We start from the raw sequence: 25,224 nt of genomic DNA on the forward strand, positions 1-25,224 counted from the left end.
AATGTTCAAAAATTACCGTGGCACGAAACATGTTACCTATAATTATAATAAAAAAAATAAAAATAATAATAACCTTAAAAGTATTGAATTTGTTGATTAGTTTAAAAATTTCAATGAATTCAATACTTTGAAATTGTCCTATCTTAAATGAGTTTGTTAAACGTTTAATTAAGTTCTCAGAAATCCTTTACCTTGTTACCTACAACGGAAAACGATATCGCGTTGCAATGAATAATTAAAACATTTGTTTGTTAACGTTGAGTTACATAGAAATGTACGTCATTGAATGGAAATATGCAATTAATTAGTGTAATAAAATTTTTGTACAAGAAAAATCCATGTTGCAGAATGTAGTTGGCGACGGTTATGCGTCTCGTCGTTGGTCGTAAATAATTCAACGGCGGGCAGGCTTCGCAGGACGCGTCGAATGTCCAGAGTCATACTCCACTTTTTGCCTGTCCTCAGCGTCTAATGAAAAGTTCTTGGCTGTTCCGCCTCGACGTTTGTCTTGTCAGTCAGCTGCCGTCACTTAGGCGCGGTCGCTTCCCCAACGAGTTATTTGTTAGCCCATTGTGCCGGCCCGTTGATCACTGTCGCATTGTCTCCCACCTTTTGTTTACATTCGCTCAATAGTCATTTGTTTATAAAAGGAACGGTTATTATCTTTTCACCACATTGTGTTCTCTTTTTAACATTAAAACAATTGTTCAATTTCTAGTTATCCAATATTTATGTTTTCAGAAACAACCGATCGTCTTTATTCATGTTTTACCATTGTGATTTATTAGTTCATTGAAGTTTTACGAATAATTGAACATTATTATTATTTTATCGACCTACTTCATTTACTGTCGATTAGATTATGCAAGAATAAGTAATTGCTATTTAAATAACTGAGTCACTTAAAACGCTGTATAAAATAAAGTTACGTCATTAAAAGCCATTAATAAAACTTCCTTTATTATGTTTTGTTATAGGTGTGTATAGATTTAAAATTAAACATTCGTCTTTAGTATGAATTTATTAGTCAGTTCAGGATAATATCGATATTGTGTTCCGCGGGGCGTGCACACCAGCTTCGTTACAACCGGTTCCACCTGTGAGTAATGTTCGGGCGTATTAAAAATAGCCGTCGGAATAACTGCAGCCTTCCGTAACAAATTATCATACGATTATATACCTACACAGATGAAATCTTTCACTGCACGCATCAATTGAGTAATAATAACCGTCTGTACGTGTTTTTTAGACGGTGTCTTCTGTTTGCGTAGTTATGAATAATTATTAATGCGATTATGTAAATGGAGATCATCGTTAACGGCACCTCATTAGAATTCCATTGTTACCCGCTCGTCACGCAACTTCGCTCTTTCTTCAAGGTGTCGTTTTCAATTTGAGATTAGGCACATACCTAATTTATTGTAAAATATCATGAATATCTTTACGTGATTAAGGTTCAAAATATGGAAGAAAAAAATATGAATAACCTGTGTTAATTTGTTTATAGATTTTAAAGTTTTATGCCGAATCTGAATGTTCTCGATTTTGTCGCATTGCCCTTATTCATATTTTATGTTAAATTTTCAATCGTCGTTACTCGACTTTTTAGGGCGTGTTATAAACACATTCCCGTCGAGTTTTCAAACGCATGACCCCTACCTAATCCTGTATATCTTCACGTGACGTTATCTTCCTGTTCCGGTTCACGATATTTGTAATAAACTCGGCGAAACAAAACTTGACTTCGATAAGAGTTATTCTCGTCACGCAGCGTGAAACCAAGGCCGATTTATTAGTCTCAGTGGCGACTCGCGCGTCTGTGAAAGTCTCTGATGCAATAATTATCGACGCCTTCAAGGTTCCCTTATAAACACACTGCTTATTTCTATTAACATTTTACGCTAAGTTATTTTGATCATTTACGTTTCGATAAATTTTCGACCTCTAAATCTGTTCTTGATTTGTATAACGTAAGCAAGTAATAAATAGCGGCCAATTTAAACTAGAAAATGCTCTGTAGGATGCATCACATCATCAACCGCTTCATTGTTGGCTCGAGATTTTAAATTGCCAGTTGATTTATTAAAGCTGGATTTGTGCGAATATATCGTTTACTTTTGCACCGTGGGCGTAGTGTGAATGAGCTTAACATTGGCATGTCTCCAAAGTCACGGATAAAACGATGTTAATCGGAAGTAACCTTTTTCGAAGCGAAACTTGTGGTTAGTTAGATCTGGCTTACACCATGCCCAAGTGGCATTTGCAAAAGAGCTTTTTTAAGGTTAAGGTAAGGAAGCTGGAGAGCCCTCTACATACTTTAACGGGGTTAGCGATATCTGTAATACACGAGTCGACCTCGATTCCGTCGAGACCGATTGGTTTTCGTAACTCATGACCGTTTGTCGTTGTTGCAGGAAGCGAGAGCGCGAGTGATGTCACCGACGCCTCTGAGCAAAGCGACAAGTGCGTGAACCCGGAGAGAGCCGTGTGCGCGAACGGCGAGGGTGAAGTGAGTGTGTTGAGTGGCGTAGCGGGCGCGGATGGTGTTGCCAGCGCCGTGGCCTCCGAGGAGGACGACTGTGTGATAGTGTGCGCGCGCGATGCGGACGAGAGGTCAGATTCGGGCGTGAGCGGGGTGCGTTCGGGGGGCTCGGCGAGCTCGGTGGAGGAGCGCGAGTGGCGCGGGATGGCGCACGGCTACGGCGGCGGCCCGCCTCCGCCGCTGCTGCATCTACCGCCGCCGCCGCCGCCCACGCTCTACCCCGGCGAGCTGCTGTGGAAGCAGCGCTACCAGCCGCCCGTGCACGCGCCGCTGCACCATGCGCTCGCCGACGACTATCTCGCCGCTGCCACCTACGACAGAGAGAGACATGAAAGACTGCTACGGTGAGTCCGACTCCATGCCTTACTACTTTAAATATTTAGATCTTTCGTATTAAAACACGACTCACAAATTAAATGTGTATCGACGCATTTGAACCATTTAATATGGCTTATCGGGCGCTTCAGCACTCATGGGCAAGCTCTGAATCAGTACGTTTTATTTTCAAACTTACATTGCTATATAAGAATTAATAACGTTCATATAGTATTATGTTAGCAATGCATAGTATGTGTACCGTAGCACATAAATAATCCAATAATATATCGCCTGCCGTTTGCCTAAGATAGTACTCGACGAGTCAAAGCCGTCACTGTATGGGGGTTAAGCGAAATTTTTAATATTTCAATCCCACACACCAATAACGTACATTTCTTTATGAAAAACAGTCCATTCTTAGAATCTTAAGAAGTAAAAATATATGCACAAATATTTACTTTTCTTTTATCGACATTAATAACTTGTTTAATAATACGAGTTAAACTAATTTCGCGCTAAACATACAATGTAATACTGCAAACGTAGCATTTGCTTATGCTATCTATACAAAATTATTTTCAATTATTACACAACATTTGTATAAATTTCCATACTCTCTTATAATCCCCTCTTAGTAAGTCATATGTAAACATCTTTACTCATACATTCATCTACTCGTTTAACAGCTGGAGCCCTAATGACCTTATCATTATAAATACAGCTGCATTTATTTATGCACGTAAGATGACAAAAAATATTTTCCTTATCTAATTAGTACCAATCATTATTATTTTAATCAGTACAATGGAGCTAAAATAAGTGCAGTAATTTAAGAATAACTTTTAAGACTTACAAATTTATTTCGATCTTTAAACATAAAGAATAAGAAAAACATATTTTTAATAATAACGGATTTATTATCATACGTTCGCGTTTATATAAAATTATCAAGGATATGAATAGTTTTTAGTACATGAAGACAAAACCTTACGTGTATGTTTTTAAAGAAGTATTGACAGATAAAGAAAATGTACATATTTGTTGTGTACGTAAAAAGTTATTTATTAATCGAAAATCGGTAGTCATTTGTTGTTGTATTACACGTTGCACCCATATTTGTTAATGGCTCGCAACAAACAAGAATAATAATAGCCTATTGTTATATTTATGAAGTTGTAACACCAGTTTATCAACTTGACATAACAAGCTGTTTTAATTTAATGCATTCGATTAATTTGTATAATTTTATTTTTGTTGCCTTATTTGAACTGAAAACGTTTTAAGGTAATGTGAAGTAAGCAATCTCTACAAATAATTAAATTGGAGCATCTGTTTGTAATATAAATAACCTTCTTACTACATATGAATATAGGTACGATGATACATTTAGCAAAAGGATTTTTTTATTAAATTTTGACTAGGAGATGGGACTTGCACTGCCAGATAGTTGATGTAATAAGACTTTTATTAGAGAAAAATTCTTTAAAGAAAAAAAAAACAAATGAACTAATCATTTTTTTTTGTAAAACGCCACGCGGACGAAATCGCGAGCAACAGTCTGGAATGAAAAATAAAATAAAAAGCAACATACACATTTACTAAAAAAACATGGTGGATTAAACTTATAAATATTTTATGAATATTAAATAGAGACCTCACAGTTTCTCTATTTTTTTTAAAAACACTAACTTTTCTTAATCGATTTGTTTAAATTATATATTGTGAAAGCGACTGAAGTATCTTAAAAATAATGCTAATAAAGAAAAGGTCACATCTTGAACTTAATTTGGTATTTGCAACTACTATAGCTATCAATATTTATACTATGAATAAAAGTGTAATAATGTTTTTAATGTGTTTATCAAGAGAAGCATTTATCATGACAAATTTCCATTGTAAAGTAACCAATTTAAAGGCAACTTGAAACAACAGGACATTAAGTCAATTAAATACACGTGCTGCGCTAAGAAATTCCCGCCGAGCGTAAATGAGCAATTTGCGCAACTGAGCAGTTCACTTGTTATGTCGCGCCGTTTATGATCTTGAATGTCTTAAGCGGTATTGTAAAATTAGCTCAGTACTTTGATAGACATTACTGTGTCATCTCGATAAATTTATTTAAATTAATACGTAATATGTACGCAATTATAATAATTTTTTATTGAATTCAATAATCAGACTGCCGTTGGGGCCGAAAAGTTTTTTAAGTAGTGACTACGTGGCGGTAGACGCGGCGTGAGTGAGCCCCTCACAAGGTAGACCGACCTACGTAGTCAAGGTCGAGGAAACTCGAAGTTGATGATGACATGATGACGGTGAATTAAATTGTTGAATATTTAACGTAGCGCAAATTGATTTTATTGCTGTTACTTTATTGTTCATTGTTTATTTTGAGTCTCATTGCTTCTCGTTAAATGTGTCTTGAAATGCCGTTGATATCCAGATTACATATAAATCGTTTTTCGCGATAAAAATATTATGGCAGTGCTATGTAAAATTTTGTTGTTTACAGACACTGGCTAATGTCCATAGTGTTACAGGCGCGCTGTATCACTTAATTTAAGTTACTGTGATACATGCCAGATGTCTCACATAAATATATTTATGTTAAACTCATACGTGGAAAATAAATAGTTTTCAGAATTCTATAGTAAATGCTCTGCTAACCGCATGAGTAATAGTAATTTGCGTTATTAAGTTTTGTTTAGGTACGTTTTTCCCATTTGTGCAATTAAATTGAGGCAATAAAACATTTTTACGTTAGTGTCTATATATTCTAGACTTTTAAATAATAACAATAAAGATATTTAGAGCAGTTAATTAGCAAAACCGTATAACTGCCTAATAATATAACGAAAGGTTTAAAAAGATTATCTGTGGCCATTGTTAATTATGTTTTAAATGTAGGCTGCACAGTTTTTAATATGAGGCGAATATTTTAGGCACCCAATAAAATATAAAGAAAATTGTAATCTACGTATACACTCCATAATTGCGATATTAATAATATTATTAGCGTTCTGTTTGCTGCATATAAACAGCTGTTATTGGGTTGTAAAATTCGTCCAAGGCTTGTAAATTACGTCAGAGCTGGAAAGTTGCTGTAGTTCAATGTCGACTGGCATGGTTGCGACAAAAGCCTCATACAAAAATATCTTTATGTACTTATTATGAATGTCATGTATAAGTGAAGTGTACTTATGGTTGTAAAAATATTAAAAAAAAACAATTGCTATTTCTTTTTTTATTGATAGGTAGATTTTGACGTCAATGATTGATCTTGGAGACGGTAAATTACGTGTCAAATTATACACGGAAGCAAATGTTTTTAAATATCTTACCGCTTTTATTGTGGACGTTACTGGGTAAATGAAAATGTTTTGATTATTTTATAGTGTTTTGAATCGTGTACAACAGCATTTACAAACACAATTAATATCGCATTAGCAAGTTTCATTTAAATTAGATTATCAACTTACATAATTCTTAATCAAACATCTCCGTAACGACGTATTGTAAACTTACAATTCTTTTGCAGAAAACTTTTGTTTCTAGTTTATCAATGTTTTTTTTTAATTTCTAAGATATTTTTTATACTTTATATGTATGGAAAAATTATTAAAAACTTTACGTTTATCTGGTTTCTATTCAAACAATTTTCAAAGTTTCAATAAAAACCAGCTAAACTATATTTGTTTTTTTTTATATGTTATAACATCGGTTTGGAAAATTTAAACAAGTGTTAAAATAAAGGAAAATGTTATTTTTACTTTTCATGTCACATATATTTATAAAAGTATTTTTGAATGCCACATAATCGTTCGGGGAATTTGCGCTGCAAGACTATTTGTATCGCATACTTCGTTACTACGCTAAATGATACCAACTGGATATTTTCTGCATTAATCATTTCAATACAAGAAGAATATTATAAGATTAAAATCAATAAATGTTTTTTTTTCAAGTGTGCTGTTTGGGAGTATAGCATCCAGTTTAAATAGAAACCAAAACCAATGGTGATGAAATATACCAATAAATTATGATTATATGCGCGATGTCATTTAGTATTTTAATGTATACATAAAGAAAACAGTATACGACGATTTTAAAGGGTTATATAATTTGATCAAAAACATTTCGTACATAATGTATACCTGATTACTTCGTTGCAAAAATCCATTAACTCAAACTATTAATATGTTGTTCTTAGTCCTACGCAAAATTTAAAGCCTTGCAAAGTTGTATATAATTATGACCGAGCCGTGATCACGAAAGTTTGTGCTGATTCTAAGAACAAGATTCATTTACGACGTGGCTTATTATAATTAATATTTATGTTAAGTTTTGCATATTCATCATCACTGTTCAGTTTACATTTATTATTAGATATCGTCTTCGTACAGTGAAAACATTGTGCTGCGGAGTGATACACACGGTTGTGTTTACTGTAGTGTTCATGCCGTCGTCGCTTGCACGTGTTACAACTCTGAGCCAATACTTCACATATGGCGGATAATTTTGTAATACTCACGTTGTTTATTGCTGGCGTTACCCATTTTATCACTCCACGTGAGGTAACTTGTCGAATACGTTTTTAATATTAATACGAATGTGTATTTCGTTGAACTAATGATTCGTGAGCCAAATTCTAAAGTTGTACTGAAACAAGTTTTATTTGTTTTTCATATGTATTATAATTTTATAATGCAGAAAATGCCTACGTGTAAGTAGTTAAATATTTTATAAGAGTTAACTATGAGAAACTTAAAAAATGACTTTAAAATTAAAAAGCGTATATGACTCCGACGTCTAAATAATTACTTTCACGACCTTTACATGTTTTTGAACACGTAATTTTTAAATTGGTAATGTCAATGAATACTGAGGCTGTGAAATAGTTTTGAAATGGTGTTTCCATTACGTGCAAATTTACGTGTTTATTTGTTTTAAAGGTGAACATAACAAAGTATTTTAATTTGAATTACATAAATATTATGATTTTTAACGAACGTTCCTTTCAAAGATACTGCATGGATTGGAATAATGAGATTTTGATTCTTTTGATGTATGCAAGACGGTGTGATTTATGATGTCTCAAATTTTATTTCATCTTTTTATTGTTAAAAATTAAAGGTATCTTAAATTAGTAATTTAAAAAAAAGTTTTGAATTGATGATTGCTATTGTAAAAATATTTACAATAGCCATCATCAATTCAATATTTTTTTTTCCTTGTGCCAGTATTCGTTTTTTTTAACTAAGATTTTCTTAACCTAATGAAACTTTATGGTTTAATGTTGCTCTTAAATCTAAAAGTAATATTTATGTACTGTACTTACAGCAATGTTATATAATTAATTATCGGAAGAAATACATTTGTGTAGAAAATAATGATAATATTATAATAAAAAATATTAAGATTAAAAAATGCTTGTCATCAAAGTGACTTACTTGCTTCTGTTAATTTATTTTCAACTTGTTCGTCTTTAATTTCTATCGAGGGATCAATTTTATTAAATATAAAGCAAACATTTATAATCCATTAGTATATAAATAATTAATAATCAATGAATAATTAAATTAATACGTCTCTAAGTAGGTCTCAAGTGCTTCCTCAAGTAAAATATTATCATTAAATTGTTTTAATGGACAATATATGTATTTATGTGATATTTTTTATTATATCGTTTGAAGATATTTTGTTCTCTCTTTGTATCTATAACGGTTTTTTTTAATATTTACAAATTCACTCAAAGTTGTTTAAATTTGACCTCTCATTTAATTTGACCTCTTGCACGTTTTAATTTAAAGAAAAATAAATTTTGTCGATTTAATATATTAAAAGAAAAAGGATCAGTGCAATAGAAGAAGTGTATACATGTTATATGAGCGCTGCTTTCGCTTTAGTCTCTGTAAGAAGTAAAATATATTCAGCAGTTACTGAGTTTTTAATTTCTTTTTATTACTTTGGAAAAAACACGGCGCTTTATAGATATAGAACTACTTGCGTACACCTATAATCCACTAAAGGTAAAAAAATTATCCAGTAAAATAGAATCTTAAAGTTTTTTTTTTTAAATTTCGTATAACGAAACGAAACGAGCACGGGGTATTAACCAATGGTGCAACCCGAAAGGTTGAAAATACAAAAATCTTGCTCAACTACGCATTTTATACTTCAATAGACCTACAGTAACTTCATTAGTTATTCTCCTTAAATCGGAAAACAACTTTTGATTTTTGATAGAAATATGTGTGTAGTAATATATCGTCAGGGGTATTCATTACACAATCAGATTTCTGCGAATATTTACAACTAGTATATGTATTTATGTGGTGCAAAGAGTTTCTATATCAGTGGGTGGAGTCAATTGAATTTGTTTCTACTCTAATAATAATTATATAGAGACATTTTTGTCATTTGGACTAGATTGAAAAGTTAAATAACGACGTAAAATTTCATAATAATTTGAACGTACGTATAATTGAGCGATAAAGAAGTGTACACTTTAAAATGTGTCATGCGTCTTTCAATTGGTACGAACAATGGAAACAAGTTTTTTATCGCACGCTCGGCTGTAAAGGAAACAACGAGAATGTCTACATGTTTGACAAATAAAAAAAATTGTTATGAATACTTTGGCATAATCCGAGTATTGATTGAGTCGTATCCATGTGTTTCACTATCCGCGCTCTACTATTTTTACAACCAGAAGAAAATATTAATGTACAAATAAATATATTTTTAGGTCTTTCACCATTTTTTTTGCCTAAAAACCTTTTAAATGTAAAATTCTCTTTTCATTACAGAGAAAGAAGGGAACAGGAACAACAGGCGATGCTGGAAAAGCAGCAGAAAGAAAAAGAAAGGGAACGTATGGAGCGTGAGCGAGAAAGAGAACGCGAACGTGAGAGAGAAAGAGAAAAACAAGAAAGAGAAGAAAAGGAAAGAAGAGAACAAGAGAATGCTGCATCCAAACTAGTTACAAGACATTTTGAGGAATCTCTTAGATTGGCTAACCAAAAGGTTAATATTTGTTTTTAATGTTCTTAAACAATGATACGTCTATTCATCGTTAATAAAATAAATAAAAATACACTTTTTAAAAATTTTAACGACTTTCAAGATTTATTTACTTGTTTTTACATTCAAATTTAATATTGTTCTGACAGCGGGAGCGTAGCATGTCGCAACACGGCGCTTCGTGGCCCTTGTTGAACAGTCTGTCTGCTCGCGGCGGAGTCAGCGTCAGTGCTGCTGACCACGAGCGCTTGCGAGCCGACGCGCGGTATTACTCGCCGCCCGCTGACTACAACCCACACGCGCCACGTCACTCTATTCCTAAGCCAGATAAAACGCATCCAGGTCTCCCTAAGGGGGAGCCTAACTTCTCCCACTACAACTATCCCCCTTACAGAGGTTACGAGAAGCTCAAGGAGCAGCACCTACCGGCGCCGCCGCCGCTTGTCCCCGAAAAGAACTCTGTGATAGTAAAGCATGATGCTAAACAAATCCATCTCGAACAGAAACACCCGTACCCTAGCAAACCGCGAAGCGAACCGTCCCATTACTTGCCGCGGCCTCATCGGGCAGGTCTGTCGCCCCACGCGCCTCCTCACCCGCATCAGCACCCGGCGCTACAGACGTCGCCCCACGCGGCGCTCCCTGCTCAAGACAAATCCCGACGGATGTATCAACCGCCACAACGTTCGCCTGCCTACTTCCAAACAGCACCGGCTAAGCCAAAAGTGTCAAGTCCGGCTCCGCCACATATTTATGGTAAACCGGGGAACTCTCCTAGTCCAGCACATTACACTATCGCCGTAGAACCGCCGCCCCTGCAGCTAACTAAAGCGGAGCCACCTCCCGTGCCGTATCCTCCGCCGTCCGCGTACTCGCCTGCGCTCAGAACTCGGCCGCCGCCCGTCGCGCACTGCCGGAACACACCCGAGCCGCGTGCGCCGCCCAGGGCCCACGGGGATCCTGCTACACCTTCAATATCGGCTTGTCAAACTCAACCTCTGGATCTTGGCATAGCTCGTGATGACCCGGATAGATTATCACCCCGACGACGCTATCCGTTTGAACCGGCGGATGCGGATGTCAAAAGAAGGCGATTGGATGAACTACCAGCTCCTGAACCATTGATTGCTGCAGCCGCGAGTGTGGGTCGAACGCCCCTAGGCTCCGAACCGGCTCCTCAAGCCCCAGGCCCGCCTTGTGACGTCAGAGTCCCCTCTGCGGATGGCAGTGTGGAAACCCCTGAAAAAGCTGCCGGTGCTTCACCTGCGCCACAAATAACACCTGCTGCTAGTCCTGCACCTCCAACTCCCGTTCCACCCGTGTCAGTATCCCCGCCGATGACGGCTCCCACACCCCCTGCACCGCCCGCCACCCCGCCCGTAGCCACGCCTATAGCCGATAGCGACACGCCTGCGAAAGTTGCCTCTCCAAATCCACGTGACAACTCGGCACCTGTCCGGCATTTAGGTAAAAAAGCGTGGCTCCAACGGCATGAAACCGCGCCTATCGGTGAAGGTGATTGCTCCGGCGGAGGCGGCACTTGTATAACCCTACCTATGACTATAAACCGCGTCTCAGAACCTGACGATTCGAGCTCTAATATTGTCGTCCCGGTCGCCGCCAAGTCAATTCAGCGCAGCGTCCGAAAAACGTCTAAACCTCGGAAACCGAAGGAATCAAATGGTCGAGTCGATGATGGCGAAGAAGACAGTTCAAGTTCTGATCGTGAATCAAACTCGCCGCCGAAGCGCAAACCGCCAAAAGCCAAACGAAAAAAAGGAGCGTTGCCTCGTAAAGCCAACGACGAACCAAAGAAGAAAAAAGCTTCTGAAAGTGGTAGTGAGAGTGACAAAGAGAGTGACGATAAAGACTCTGATTCCGGTGGAAGCGGTAGTGGTAGTGGTAGCAATTCTAGTAAACGTGGTGGGGGCAGCAGAGCAAGGGGACGCAGATCTAGGGGAGGGGGCCGAGGAGGTAGACGGAAAGACGAGTCCCGTCGAACACCATCCTCAACTATACGACCGAGCAGCGAGTCCTTTCTCCAAAATGGGCCTTGCTTCGAAGTAGCTCCTCGTCTCGCCAAATGCCGCGAATGTCGCTGGTCTCCAGCTCAACGAGACAAGGACATGCCGAACATTTTCTGCCGTTTCTATGCTTTCCGAAGACTGAAGTACGCCAAAAACAGGCAGCTCGCTATCGCCGGGTTCTCTGATCCATATAAGGATGCTGAAGAGGTAATAACTTTTTCATTCAATGTAGGTATTTTACTCTTGTGTAAAAGGTTTATAACCCTACACGACTACTAGATCGTTCTATTTTGAATATTTTAGTACTATACAAATTTGAGAGAGTAAATTATAATATGGTTAATACATTAATAAATATCATAATGTTAGTAGCAAAACTGTCTAAATTATTTATTATGCAGTTGGCATAATTAAAAACTAATATCTAAATAAGTAAGTTTTGCAATTAATTTTCACCTCTGTAGCATTAAGCCTGTCTGACCTAACAGTAATAACTAGAGCTCAGGCCAAGTTATTATCGATGTGACATGAATTAAGATTAATAAACCTTTGAAAGAGTCTATTAGTCATATATTAGTTAGTAACAGATTCCTAATGTTTTAATTTTTGTCACAGGAGGACAGAAAATTATGGCTCTCGTCGTCGGCCGGTGCAGCGGAACTAGATATAGAGATGAGTTGCTTCCTTTTGCGGGAGATAGGCGATCAGTTCTGTGAACTGCTGCAGCAAGAGAAAGAAGCGGAGTCGCATCATCTTAATGAAGGTGTGTGTTGAAAACTTCATGTGTCATTGGGCGTACCAACTTTTAAAATCCAGTATCTATTGAGAAATATAATTATGATGATGCTATGAACTCATTTTAAACGTGTGTTATAACGTTTTATTTACTCTATTTTATTGAAGTTCAGAAAACAAAGAGTAAGCAAAGGAATTTGTACATATTTTCCATAAAATAATACCATAAAGATTCCAAATTTAAAAAATGTTAAGTTCAAGCTCATGTAAGGAGGTAAAAGTTATACAGAACAAATGCCACAATAAATTGTAAAGTATGTGGGGTGCATAATATGATGTTTAAATATAATCTTTAAACACAAATTTTGTGAAGAGTTATTTATAGTATGTTATTCATACATATATAAATGTAATAAAGTAAGTGTTGTATTACTTGTCTGTGACAAAGTGTGCCGTCTGCGATTTTTGAAGTCAAATATAACTATTTGTCTGTTCCCATAAACTGATCTGGCGACTATTAGTGTTATTGAATAACAAATATTATCAGTAAGATAACAATTAAGGGCTACGTTTTATTTATTTCATAAATATCAGTACACATTCATAATCAAATACTACAATCATAATAATTATTAGAGCTAATAGTCATTATAATTATTGATAAACACTTTAGGCAAATCAAATAATTAAATAGTCATAATAGTCAATTCATAATAATAATCAAATAAGGAAGCCAAAAACAAATAGTTTACTTATTATTGATGAGAAAATTTATTTTCTAGATATTATTCCTGGGTTTATCATACTTTGACAGCAAATGTGTACATTCTTCAGCCCTTTAAAACTTACATTAATCAATATAAATATATAATAATCATCCTGTATATCTATATGTGTTTATTAACAAAAGCTATCTTTGTTGATAGACAAAACGATAGCGTGGAAGCGCGTCGTACAAGGCGTGCGCGAAATGTGCGACGTTTGCGAAACGACGCTCTTCAACTTTCATTGGACTTGCGGAAAATGCGGTTTCGTCGTCTGCCTTGATTGTTACAAGGTAAGCATTGAAAGCAACCTTCTACGATGACATGATAATATATGTGGTGGAGTAAGATACCTGTATTAAATTATTCTTCATTAAAAAGGCAGCGAAAACTTTGTTTTAAATATTTTTACCTTTTTTAGTCGCGGACGTCGGGAGAATCTGGTAACACCAGTAGCAGCGAATCGAATAGCTCAAGCACAGCCAGCACCAACGGCGAAAGAGATTCTTTCGGGTGAGTTGCAATATCATCATTCTTGTTGCAAGTCCGCTGCTGGTCATAGGCTTCCTTCTTTAGAATTCCAATAAGACCGGTTGGAAGAGGCCGGCATCTTGCGACATCTACAAACAAGTATTAGGAATGATGTTCAATAAGTGTCATAAAACACCTAACCTTCTGTACCATTGACTCAATTTTCTTCTATTATGTGTATATTGAACCTATTTTATATTAAATTCCTCTGCCAAGGGTTCTTGTCACCCGTGCTCAACACTTAGTTTTATGGACTGGATTTTCGGTGCCGTGCCGCAAAGCACTAGAAACGTCAAGAATATAAAAATAAAACAATAAGAGTAACACAGGTCAAAACATATTGTAATAGGTGAGCGAAGGTTATAGTATCAGTTTGTCGGAATTTAACGAACGACTGAAAACGGTCCAGAATGATTTAAACTATTGCTAGAAAGTTCCACCTTTGGTATAAATAAAGTGCATGTATGGTAGAGTAAGACGTTTGTGTTTGTCGTCAGGTGGCTGACGTGTACGTCGGGCGGTGCGCACCCGGCGCGACGGCTGCTGCTAACGCAGATTGCGCCTGGCGGCGCGCTGGCCGCTGCGGCTCGCCGTGCACACGACGCGCGCGCAGCCTTCGCGCTGCCAGCCTGCGCCTGCGGGCACGCCTCGTCGCCGCGCCCTGCGCAGCGCGCACGCGCCAAGGCATTGCTGCAGCGCGCGCTCGCCAAGGTAACGCCTCACCCCGTCATCATATCCGCCGATATACGTTGACTGCAACTCATACGCTTCTAAACATTGATACGATTGCCCCGTAACTATGTTGTCGGTCCACCAAGCTGATCAACGCCGCATCTACCGGCTCATGGTCGCCACGCGATAAAATTTGGGCCCTAATGACCGTCGGTTGCACGATGTACTGAGAGTGCAGAAGGGTACACCAATCTAAAGTAGGACCTTTTTGAATCGAATTATAATTCTAAATGGCCCTCGAGGGAGCCAAATGTTGACTTGATCAGTTGTTGCTGTCGGGTTACAAAAAGACCTGTATGATAAGTTTTCTTTTTAAATCGTTAGTTTTGTGCTATTTAGTTTATAAAAAATAGTTTAGTTTTATTCTTTTCCATCAAATATGGTTTAAAAATTGCTTATGTGTCTTGTATAAATAACGTTAACAAACAATATTTTGTATCCGCATAAAACATTTTGAGAAGAAGCCGCATCCCGGATACCACAGTGGCTCGCCTTTTCGGAACCATGATTGAAAAACTGTTGAAATTATCTTATCTAATTCATTCTTTTACAAAGTATGTGCAAAATTTGCTGATGGGGGAGGAAAGCAGTGCACTTAAATTTATGACGAATATGCAAGATTCTTTAATGTAGAATGAAACTAATTTTTTTAACGTTCCAAAAACCACATTTAAAAAGAAATTGTGAATTAATGTTTCTTTTTGTCTACAGAATGTGAAAAAGGAGGAAGTAAAAGAAGAAAACCCAGCTAATGGTACATCTCCCGTGAAATCAGAAAACGGAAAAACAAGCAGCTCAATTGTAAGCTGGCTCTCAGATGTGCCCATGAAAACTGAAACTAAGGAAGAGAAGTCTGATAGCAGTTCATCGGACTCCGAAGAAAGCGGTAACTTTTCAACGTTACGAGAACTTCTTATAAGACCTGCTCCGGAAGGCGGCGAGGCGCAGCCTAAGAAAAAGCAGAAGAAGAATAAAGGGGATTTATTGGACGACGTCATATCTAGTGTTGTTGACGAGAAGAAAGACGAGGATGGTGAAACGAAGCCTTTTGCCCTGTCTAATGTAGTGAAACGATACGACCGTGGCGGCCGCGGTAGGGACGAGCTGCCTATTCGCATCATGACACTTACGGAATCTAAACTCCTGTACCCCGACGTGCCGCACGCGTGGCTCTGCGACGGCAAGCTGCTGCATCTCACCGACCCCGCGCATGCCGGCAACTACAAGCCTTTCCAGGTACCTAACAATGATTTCGCTTAATCATAACAATCATCACACCCAACTCTATTTTACACGGTTGACACGTTTCTAAGAAAAGCGCGTAAAAAATTATGTATAAAATACATTAGACATGTGCTACATTTGGGGACATGTTCCAAAACTTGAAAAATAGTGTAAGATTAAAAAAACTCTAAATATGTTCCCATAAAAGTAGTTCATAAAAAGTAATAATGAAATCTTTATTATTAAATAAGTATTCGCATTCATATTTCAAAAACTAAAGCAAACAAATTGTTAAGACATTAAAACTAGTTTACAGTCAATATTCAGTTCATATGCTGCATAGATATTTGCATGAAAAATTGATTACAGGATTATGAAATAAAGTTTATTGTAAAGTGAAAAATTAGCATTACATCTAATTATTATGAAATGATTTATTAAAATTTGTTTTTCTTTGTTATACAGGACCAATGGAAACGCGGCCAACCAGTTCTAGTCTCAGATGTATCCAGTCTTCTAGATAAGGATCTCTGGAGTCCCGAGAGCTTTTCGCGCGACTTCGGTGACACACGTGTGGATCTAGTTAATTGCGCCTCAGGTTTAGTGGTGCCCAACCAGCCCGCCAGGAAGTTTTGGGACGGATTCGAGTTGGCGGCCAAGAGGCTACGCGACGAGCGTGGAGCTCCAATGGTGTTGAAGTTGAAAGACTGGCCGCCCGGTGAAGACTTTGCTGAGTTGCTTCCAGCGCGCTTTGACGATCTGATGCGGGTTTTGCCGCTGAGCGAGTATACCTCACGAAACGGGAAATTGAACTTGGCGGCTCGTCTGCCGGAGTGCTTCGTGCGGCCGGACCTCGGTCCAAAGATGTACACTGCGTATGGCGGCGCTGGCGGCACCACAAATTTACACCTGGACGTTAGCGACGCCGTGAACGTGATGGTGCACGCCAGCGCGCCCGCAGACGCGCCGGAACGTGGACGCGAGGCGGCGCGCGCTGCTGACGATGCCGGCGTCGACGTGCTGTCAAGACGAAGGGCGCGAGTGAAGCCGCCGGCCGCGCTCTGGCACATCTACGCCGCTAAGGACGCAGACAAAATCCGAGATTTCCTGGTCCGAGCCGAGCTAGAGCGCGGCGCGAGACCTCGAGCGCAACACGACCCCGTGCACGACCAAACCTGGTACTTAGACGCCGCGTTGCGTGAACGCCTCTACAGAGAATACGGAGTTGAGGGCTACGCCATACTCCAATGTCCCGGGGACGCAGTTTTCGTCCCGGCCGGTGCCCCCCATCAGGTCCGTAACCTGCTGGACTGCATCAAAGTCGCCGAGGATTTCGTGTCGCCTGAGAACGTGTCGCGATGCTTCGAGCTGGCGCAAGAGTTCCGTCGCCTCTCCCGTCAACACGCCAACAAAGAGGACAAGCTACAAATTAAAAATATCGTGTACCACGCGGTGAAGGACTCTCTTTGCTGCCTGGAAGAGGCGCTCGACGAAGCCAAGTGAAGTCGGGTAGCCGCCCCCATTTGATCTCAACCTCGAACGTAACATTAATCGCTAAGTTCCGCATTTAAACGTAAGATTGGGAGCGAGTGTGATACGCGCTGTGCGCCGTTCCGTGTAGATGCCGTTCAGCGTGTTGAAGCGTGTGGAGCGCGACGGGTCGTGCGTCGCTGTGTGTGTTATGTAATCAAAATGTGATTTTGTCAGGCGGCCCCGGCCGCTGTATGTGCAATGTAAATTAGTCTGAATATGGTGATATCGTCGAGATGTGGATGTTTTTATGTTCCTTAATTGAAATACAAAAAACTTTTCAGGTTATTTACAGCTTAATTGTAGTTATAGTGATATGTATGTATTGTGTAAATTTTTAATTCGAATTCCATCGAGTACATATTAAGAAGTGTATACTTTTAAGTTATTGTATTGAAGTAAAACGTATTCGCTCGAAGCATTGTACATTAAAACACGGCGTGTAGATAAGTTTCTCCTATATTATTAGATTTCTCAATTTGTTTGGTATGTTACAACAAAACGATAGTTACAACAAAATATGAGACAATTTTATTTTGTCCTTATTGCTGTATTAGGCGAAAGCAAGTTTTTTTTGTACTGTGTATATTATGTACGGTTATAAGTTGGAATAAAAAAAAGATGTTTATATTAAAAGTGGGTTTTATTTTTTACAATTGCTTAATGTATTCTATTTAATAACATTCACTTTGTCTAAAGATGCTTTTCGGTTAAAATTGTTACTGCTTCATATCACCTATTACTTCAGATTTTAGAATTCTAGGTCAAATAAACATTTCAATAAATATAAGAAAATATTACGCTAAGTTTTTCATATAGATAAATTCGTAAACTGTTTTATCTTTAATATTTGACCTTTTGACTTTGTTCATACAAATTCTATTATTAATGTTATTATAGCAAGCAAGTACCAGACCGTATCCTGAAAGAATTTAATCGTTCTGTGATAGTTGCCTAATTAATAAATATGTAGTCTCGTCTGATTACTTTTAAACTTGGAATTCCAGATTTTTTACAGAATTAAATGAATTCACAAATTCTTTCCTTATGTAAAATCAATGTGGTGGATGCAAGCGAAAATAATCAACATTTCATTTTTTATTTGCTTTTTATTTCATTAAAACAATCATTTGCATTAGGTTCTTTTGGTTACTGTGATATAATGCCATATATAAAAATTATAATGTACTACAATTTTGTGTACACTGCTACTCAACACCAGATGGCGCTTATACAAAATTATCTGACTAGAAGAATTTTGAAATCATTTTTAAGGAGATAATTACAAAGAACTTAAAAATACTTATTTCACTTATTACAAAATTTATTAGGAATGCAACTTCATTTCTACAATACGCATTATGTTATAATTAAATTCCTATTTGAATTCTAATTCGGAAGCCCATTTCAATTCGAATGCGGTGATTCTATATCCATGCATTCATTGTCGTGTCAGATATTATTGTTTATACTCTCTTCAATACAAGCAAGTGTATTTGCTAGTTGAAGAAGTGTACAAAAATACGTGTAGTACAGTCACCGTAAAACACATATAAGCTAAATTGCGTGCGCATTGCGTTATTCAGTAGTTGACCTTAGAGCACACTAGCAAAAATTCACGGTAGGTAATTGGTATTCTTTTGTTTGTGATAAAATAGCTGCATTAATACCAAAAATGTTTTTCGCGGACAAATCCAATGTCTATTTATATAAATGTTGTATGACAATGTTACACTTATCACGTATCAAACTATTATGTTATTATCATTAACCAAAATAATGTTTGTGGTAGTTTCCAGATATTTCCATTCAATCTCTGGAACTTTTAAATATTATTTACATTTCAATTTGTGTTTGAATACTGTAAAACAGGGGTGCCAACGAACCATAATAATGGACAATGGTACCGAGGTCAATTTGGCAATCTCCTGGAAATATATTATTAGGTTCATTATTCTCACACGAGTTATTTATATAACCACGGTGTTGGAACTTAAACCTTGAATATACGAATAAAAATTTAAATCCATCTTATTGTACATTATCTCATTTATTTGTATAAATTTAAAGAAAAGTTTTAATCTTTCATAATTAGAGCATTAATTACGTAGAATCATAAAACATGAACTATAGAATAACTTCGTATTAAAACGTGATAAAACTTTGTTTGTTCGTCCGGGTCAAAGATGTTATTAACTTATTAACTTTCTAGTAATAAATAACTTCATATAAATGATAAACTACAATCAACATATGTAGGTACGATCTATATTTTTTATACATCGTTTGTGGTTGCCTCTAACAGCCGGAGTATATAAATGCCCGTAGCCTTTGTAGACAACTAGTCGCCACCCAGCAACGCGTAACTCTCAGTCGCTGTATAAAAAATGAAATATTTCACTTTGTTTGTTTTCGGTAAGTTAATGTTTATAATTTCCGGAAGCACTTTTATGTCATACTTTTAAATATTTTTTTTTTGTTATCAACCGAAAACATCAGCGCTTGGTTTCACATTAAAATTTGAATTAGATGCTTTCACATTATTACGCATATTTTTTTAACTTTTAACTCTTCTTAGATGCATGGTTTAAATAAAATTTCAACAGACGTGATCTTACTTAATCTATCATAGAAAATAAAGCAATAATAGATCTCATATTTGTATTTTTGTTTTTCAAATAAATTGAAATCAAAGTGTGTAAGTGAATAAGTTATAATTGATAGACCATGTTCCAAGTATAGTGACTTTTTAGATTTTTGGTAATTTTATTTAGCCAAAAAAATCTAATATATCGGGAATAATCGCAGTTTGTTTGATTATTTTGTTCCTGGTATTTTAAGTACTTAACAGCCAATGATCACGAGGATGTTGAACGTCAATGTTGTAGTTATTGAGTTATTTGTGGACGTGAAAATAAAAAAGCGCTATATAATCTGATAAAAATACCACATAATGTGCGCTTACATCTTTTAAGGCCTCAACCTTCTTTGTTAAGATCAGAATTGCTTCAGTGACCTTTTTCCTCGTATTAACTGGGTTTATTAAATAATAGGTCTCTTGGTGAGGAAGAACAGATCAGTTTTTTAGAGATCTAAATGCAAAAAAATTAAAGCAATTCTTCAAAATCTTACCTCTATTTTGTAACCTGGGAAAATCTTATTTATCATGTTAATTTAAGAATAATCAGCATCATTAAAGGTCCTCTAAATTTTAAAGTAAAATTGATATAGTAGCATAATTTCCCGTTCACTACTAATATTATCTAATTTTTAATCAATTTCATAATTCGTGTTTTAAAATTATTCGTGTTCTAAATTAAGTAAACTATTGCCTGGTAAGTAATGAAGAACAACTGTTATTTGATTCATTAATGCGTGTTACGATTCAAGTTTTCCTTATACAAAACTAATTTATGCGGCGAATATACTCCGGCTGAACATATCCATTAGATTAAAAAAAGACAGAGTCAATTATTTAATGTTCCACGAGCTAACAGAATAATCTACTGAGATCATTCGGTAAACACCGGAAATACGTTTATAACATATAGGTACCTAAACTATAATATACAGGTTATATGTATTTACAACATATTTAATAAGTGTTATATATCTGATCTACGCGCTTAGATTGTAAAAGTATTAAAGACTTTCTACAACGTAACGACTTAAGAAATTACTAGATATAACTAAGAGCTAACTCTACCGATTTCAGCGGTCCTGGTGGTAGCGGTTTCTTGTCGCCCTGAAAAGCTAGACTTGAAGCAGCGCAAGCTTGATGCGGCACGCAAGAAGGCCTGCAGTCGCGACTGCTCTAGTGTCAAGGTGGAACCCATCTGTGTAGGGAAGCAGGGCGAGAAACCGATGTCCTTCGGTAGCGAATGTGTACTACATAACTACAACTGCGAACACGGGGAAAGTAAGTTATTTTATATAAACAGATATGCGAGTTTTAATTGTGAACGCAACGTAAAATTTAAGATTTTGCTTTGGGTGAACGTGACCTAAGAATGGGATTCAACGACTGAACATCAACAAGATTGATGTACCGGTGGCTATGCTATGCGGTTCAAGAACTTTTATAAATTCTGGAGATAAAATTTGATCTAGCGCTGGACATATATTCCCAAGACCAGATGGAAGAGGCTTGCATCAGCGTTTTCCAATTTTCTTAACTAGGTCGTATGTCCATTTTGTGGATGAACGTTTTAGGCTGTGTTTGCTTGCTGGTCCTAACTCTTAGGGCTCCAATGGACATCTGTTCCACTCACTACATTATCACTATCTTGCCATTTGGTTACTTTCCTTATTATACGGCTTCCTCATTCCTGAACGAATCTCTTAGAAGAACGGCGAGCATAGCCTTCCTCTCCATGGCTCGCTGTGCGACTATAATGCGAATGAAGTAGGAGATCATGTTTCAGGATCAGTTTTTGTATTTTTGTATCTATGGTATCGGTATTATTCTATTTTGTTACCAGATGTTATATTCACGTGATACAAACGACCGGATTGGTAAATTCTATTTATTCACCCACGCCATACCCGCTTAAAAGGAAATCTAGTCAACCACTTAAATGATAATCCGTCGCAATCAACTTTTAAATAAGATGGAGCGTCATTTCAATAATTCGTTACACATGCGTAATTGAGAGGACGTGTTCATGTAACGAAAATGAAACAAAGTAGTTTTTAGGTCACTCTAGACGACACACTGTCTGCTTTTTTTCCTAGGCTTGTTAACAGGAATATAGTACAGAATCTTTGTTTAATGTTTTTGTGTTTTTTTCATTTACGTATTCTACGCGTTTGAATGTTTTTAATTACCATAATTGTATAATATCTATAATATTGTTTTAATTTAAGTATACGACACAGATGACTGAAATCGTGTAATATTATTAATATACTTGGTTTTATGCGACCTTAGTAAATTACTACAAAAGGACTTTCCCTTTAAGAGCAAGTTGACCTAAGTTGTTGCTTGTTGTGGGATACATCCATATTAAGTCTGTAAAGTGAAATATAGTGTAGAAGTAATTGCAAGCCGTTGCACGTTATACAGGATGATTCGTTATAATATTTGTAAAATCTTTATAGGGGGTAAAAGTTTAGTTTGATTTCATTTGTTATCAATTAATACCTAAGACACCTAATTCAAAAAATCAATGCTTTTAGAAATATTGAAATAATGATAATATAGCAAAAAAGCGTTTTTAAAATTGAAACGTCCTGCTATACATCTGTCCCTTCCTGTTTGTACTATCAGAATTTATTGGTTCGTCGCATTCTAATTCAAATTCAAAATTCTTTATTCAACATATGATGGATTAAATTTCTTGTTGGCATCAAGTTGAATCTACTATTTAGATGCAATAACTCAGACCTGAGAAGATCAGGCAAAAGAATCTTGGCGGGACTATATATATATATATATATATATATATATATATATATATATAAGATACAATACAAATTGATTTAGAGAGCCTGTTTGTAAAGTGTAAACTTTCCTTTTATGAAGTAATTGTTATTGGGGCCATTTGTTATTTTTAACTTCTAGAGTTTATCTATTATTATTTATTATTTATTGATTCTTTATTTTACTAGTCCACACTAAAATGTTTGTGTGAAAGCTTAAGAAAAGTAACCAAGGTGGTTAGGAAGCCACGGTTTGCTGACCTCTGTTTTACTGCAACGTCGTGTTACGGGCGACTGGATGGGTTGGCAGGTGACGTAAGCGCGAATCGAGAGCCCCGCCATTGTTAATGCGACGTTTCAACCGGATTCTGAGTCACAGCGGCCGGTTCGCTTCAACTAGCATTATTAAAAAGACCACATCATCGCCGGATTGAAAGAGGACAACCTTTTTCGCATTTTTATAGCAGATTTTACGAATAACTTATATTCTTTAATACTTATATAGAATTTTATAAATAATTAGAATACAGGTAATAAAAGTTAAATTAAAATTATAAAAAGTGATTGGTTGTAGGTGTAAAAGAGTGAACTATAACGAATTAATTACTCACACCTTTAAAGTGATTGCAAAAAGTTTTAAAGCTTGGATATCTATTTTTAAACAAGATAAAGTGATTACTCCAAAATACGATAATTCAATTTATTTTTTCCATTGGAATGCGACGGGTTAATAACTCCTAGTAGTGCATAGTCTTCGTGGACAGATAGTAACCTATAATTAAATTCAATATGTATTAATCCGGAATTTGAAAACATTTTGTCTTACTATACACAACCTGCGTAAACAAATTTTTTCTGAACAGTTTTATCACAAATACGATATCAGACATAATTCGGCTTTAATTTAACGGCTTGTAGTCCTTTATCGTCATCATTTAAGTCCTAAGCTGTCAATTGGAACCGGCATTAATTTTTTTTTAATAAAAAGTATGAGGAATGATTTTTTCGTAAAACCTTTATAATTTCCAATAGTTAATATGGCAATCAAAATATTATTTATTAGTTATTACTATCTGTCATAGAATATAATCCAAAAAGTTTATGAAGTTGATTTAGAGAAGCTAATTTTCTTTTGCTTGTGTATATTCTTTAGCTCGTATTATTTAATTTCATAAAATAACTTTTAATTTTTTTCAGATCTGCAAAAGATCAGCAATGGAGAATGCCCGGGGTCGGTTGGAATTCGTCTTTCTTAAGCATATGGAGTAGGTCTCCAATATACATGAAAATGTTAAAAAATGATTCAATTGTAATAATACAAAATAAATATTAGCACTCTAAATTATATTTTAAGGCTTCACAGAATTGTTCATAACCGTTTATGTTTTTATTATTAATTGTGATGTAACATAACCATTAACATATGTGTGCACTAATTATTATCAATACAATGTGTTTTTGAATAGCTTTGCTGGTTTTTGCTTTTTACAGAATAACTGAAATGTTTTATTAAAGCTTTGAATACCTTGTTTTTTATTTTCAATTGAAATAACTTATTTATTTGAAACTCACGGCTTATTGCCATGTGAGTAATATAAATTAACCGTTACATTGTCTTTAACACGAGAGAGAAGGAAATTTCGGTATCAGCTATACCAAAATATCCTTTTAACAAAATGAAACGTATCTTACTTTTAGAAGATGTTTATATCCATCTTTTAACCTCAGATATGAATTATATTATAACGCTGCATTAGTACACTTCGCACGTAAATCTTAATCTTTTTGAGTATTTTCGTGTTTTATATACGCCTTTACTATTTATTGCCTTACTGTGACGTTCATGAACAGCAAAAAGTAAAGGCAAACTTCAATTGATATTCGTAACTTAGTCTATTAAAGCCTATACAACTAATTGAGTTCGAAGGTCAGTAACATCTATGGCCAATTGGCTAGGGCGGCAAGGACCTCATGTGGGCTGAACCTTGAGGCTATCAGGACTATACACGTCGCGGTGGCCGAGCCAGTAGTACTGTATGCTGGTGACATATGAGCTCCAGCATCAGAAAGATATATGAGTCCGTAACGCTTTGGATGCGGTGCAGAGGGGATTTGCCCGCAAGATTTCCAAGTCTTATCGCACGGTCAGTCTCAATGCGGCGATGATTCTGCCACTGGATCTGAGAGCACTCGAATGCCAAGCTATACCGGTACAGGAGAGGCTGCATGATTGATGGTATGGGTGACAGGAAGCTCGAAGAAATCGTGAGCTTCTTGGAAATGCTTCATCTTGCAAAGTCTCCTGTGGTCGAGATTGGGGACCTCGAGGACCCAGTCAGTCAGATCTATACCGACGGAAGTAGGATCTGGGTCAAGG

The 25,224-nt window shown here is 36.5% G+C and overlaps 2 protein-coding genes across 2 annotated transcripts in view; both read left to right on the top strand.

Moving 5' to 3' along the window:
* Kdm3 (Lysine demethylase 3) overlaps positions 1 to 18,050 on the top strand; it is a 165,866-nt gene extending 147,816 nt beyond the window's left edge. The window contains exons 9-17 of the mRNA XM_068761134.1: positions 2,415 to 2,886; positions 9,670 to 9,886; positions 10,033 to 12,117; positions 12,526 to 12,673; positions 13,572 to 13,702; positions 13,831 to 13,922; positions 14,438 to 14,651; positions 15,384 to 15,908; positions 16,362 to 18,050. Coding sequence (XP_068617235.1) covers positions 2,415 to 2,886; positions 9,670 to 9,886; positions 10,033 to 12,117; positions 12,526 to 12,673; positions 13,572 to 13,702; positions 13,831 to 13,922; positions 14,438 to 14,651; positions 15,384 to 15,908; positions 16,362 to 17,399 — 4,922 coding nt within the window. The 3' untranslated portion in view covers positions 17,400 to 18,050. The remainder of the gene's footprint in view (positions 1 to 2,414; positions 2,887 to 9,669; positions 9,887 to 10,032; positions 12,118 to 12,525; positions 12,674 to 13,571; positions 13,703 to 13,830; positions 13,923 to 14,437; positions 14,652 to 15,383; positions 15,909 to 16,361) is intronic.
* Positions 18,051 to 19,733: 1,683 nt separating this feature from the next.
* Positions 19,734 to 24,362, top strand: LOC137918359 (uncharacterized). Its single transcript, XM_068761135.1, has 3 exons — positions 19,734 to 19,841; positions 21,142 to 21,345; positions 24,045 to 24,362. The coding sequence occupies exons 1-3, from the start codon at positions 19,814 to 19,816 to the stop codon at positions 24,101 to 24,103; spliced, it is 291 nt and encodes a 96-aa protein (XP_068617236.1). The 5' UTR covers positions 19,734 to 19,813; the 3' UTR covers positions 24,104 to 24,362.
* Positions 24,363 to 25,224: the final 862 nt, after the last annotated feature.

This window comes from Battus philenor, unplaced genomic scaffold (genome assembly GCF_028537555.1).
Source record: "Battus philenor isolate CCGP_79_NKW_IND1 unplaced genomic scaffold, ilBatPhil1.0.hap1 SCAF_14, whole genome shotgun sequence".
NCBI lineage: Eukaryota > Metazoa > Arthropoda > Insecta > Lepidoptera > Papilionidae > Battus > Battus philenor.

What these genes read in the sequence shown, in the direction of transcription:
- LOC137918359 (XM_068761135.1), top strand. Translation starts at nt 19,814, where the DNA reads ATGAAATATTTCACTTTGTTTGTTTTCG. An exon ending in TTTCACTTTGTTTGTTTTCG is followed by an intron (nt 19,842 to 21,141) that starts GTAAGTTAATGT and finishes TACCGATTTCAG; the next exon opens with CGGTCCTGGTGGTAGCGGTT. An exon ending in CAACTGCGAACACGGGGAAA is followed by an intron (nt 21,346 to 24,044) that starts GTAAGTTATTTT and finishes AATTTTTTTCAG; the next exon opens with ATCTGCAAAAGATCAGCAAT.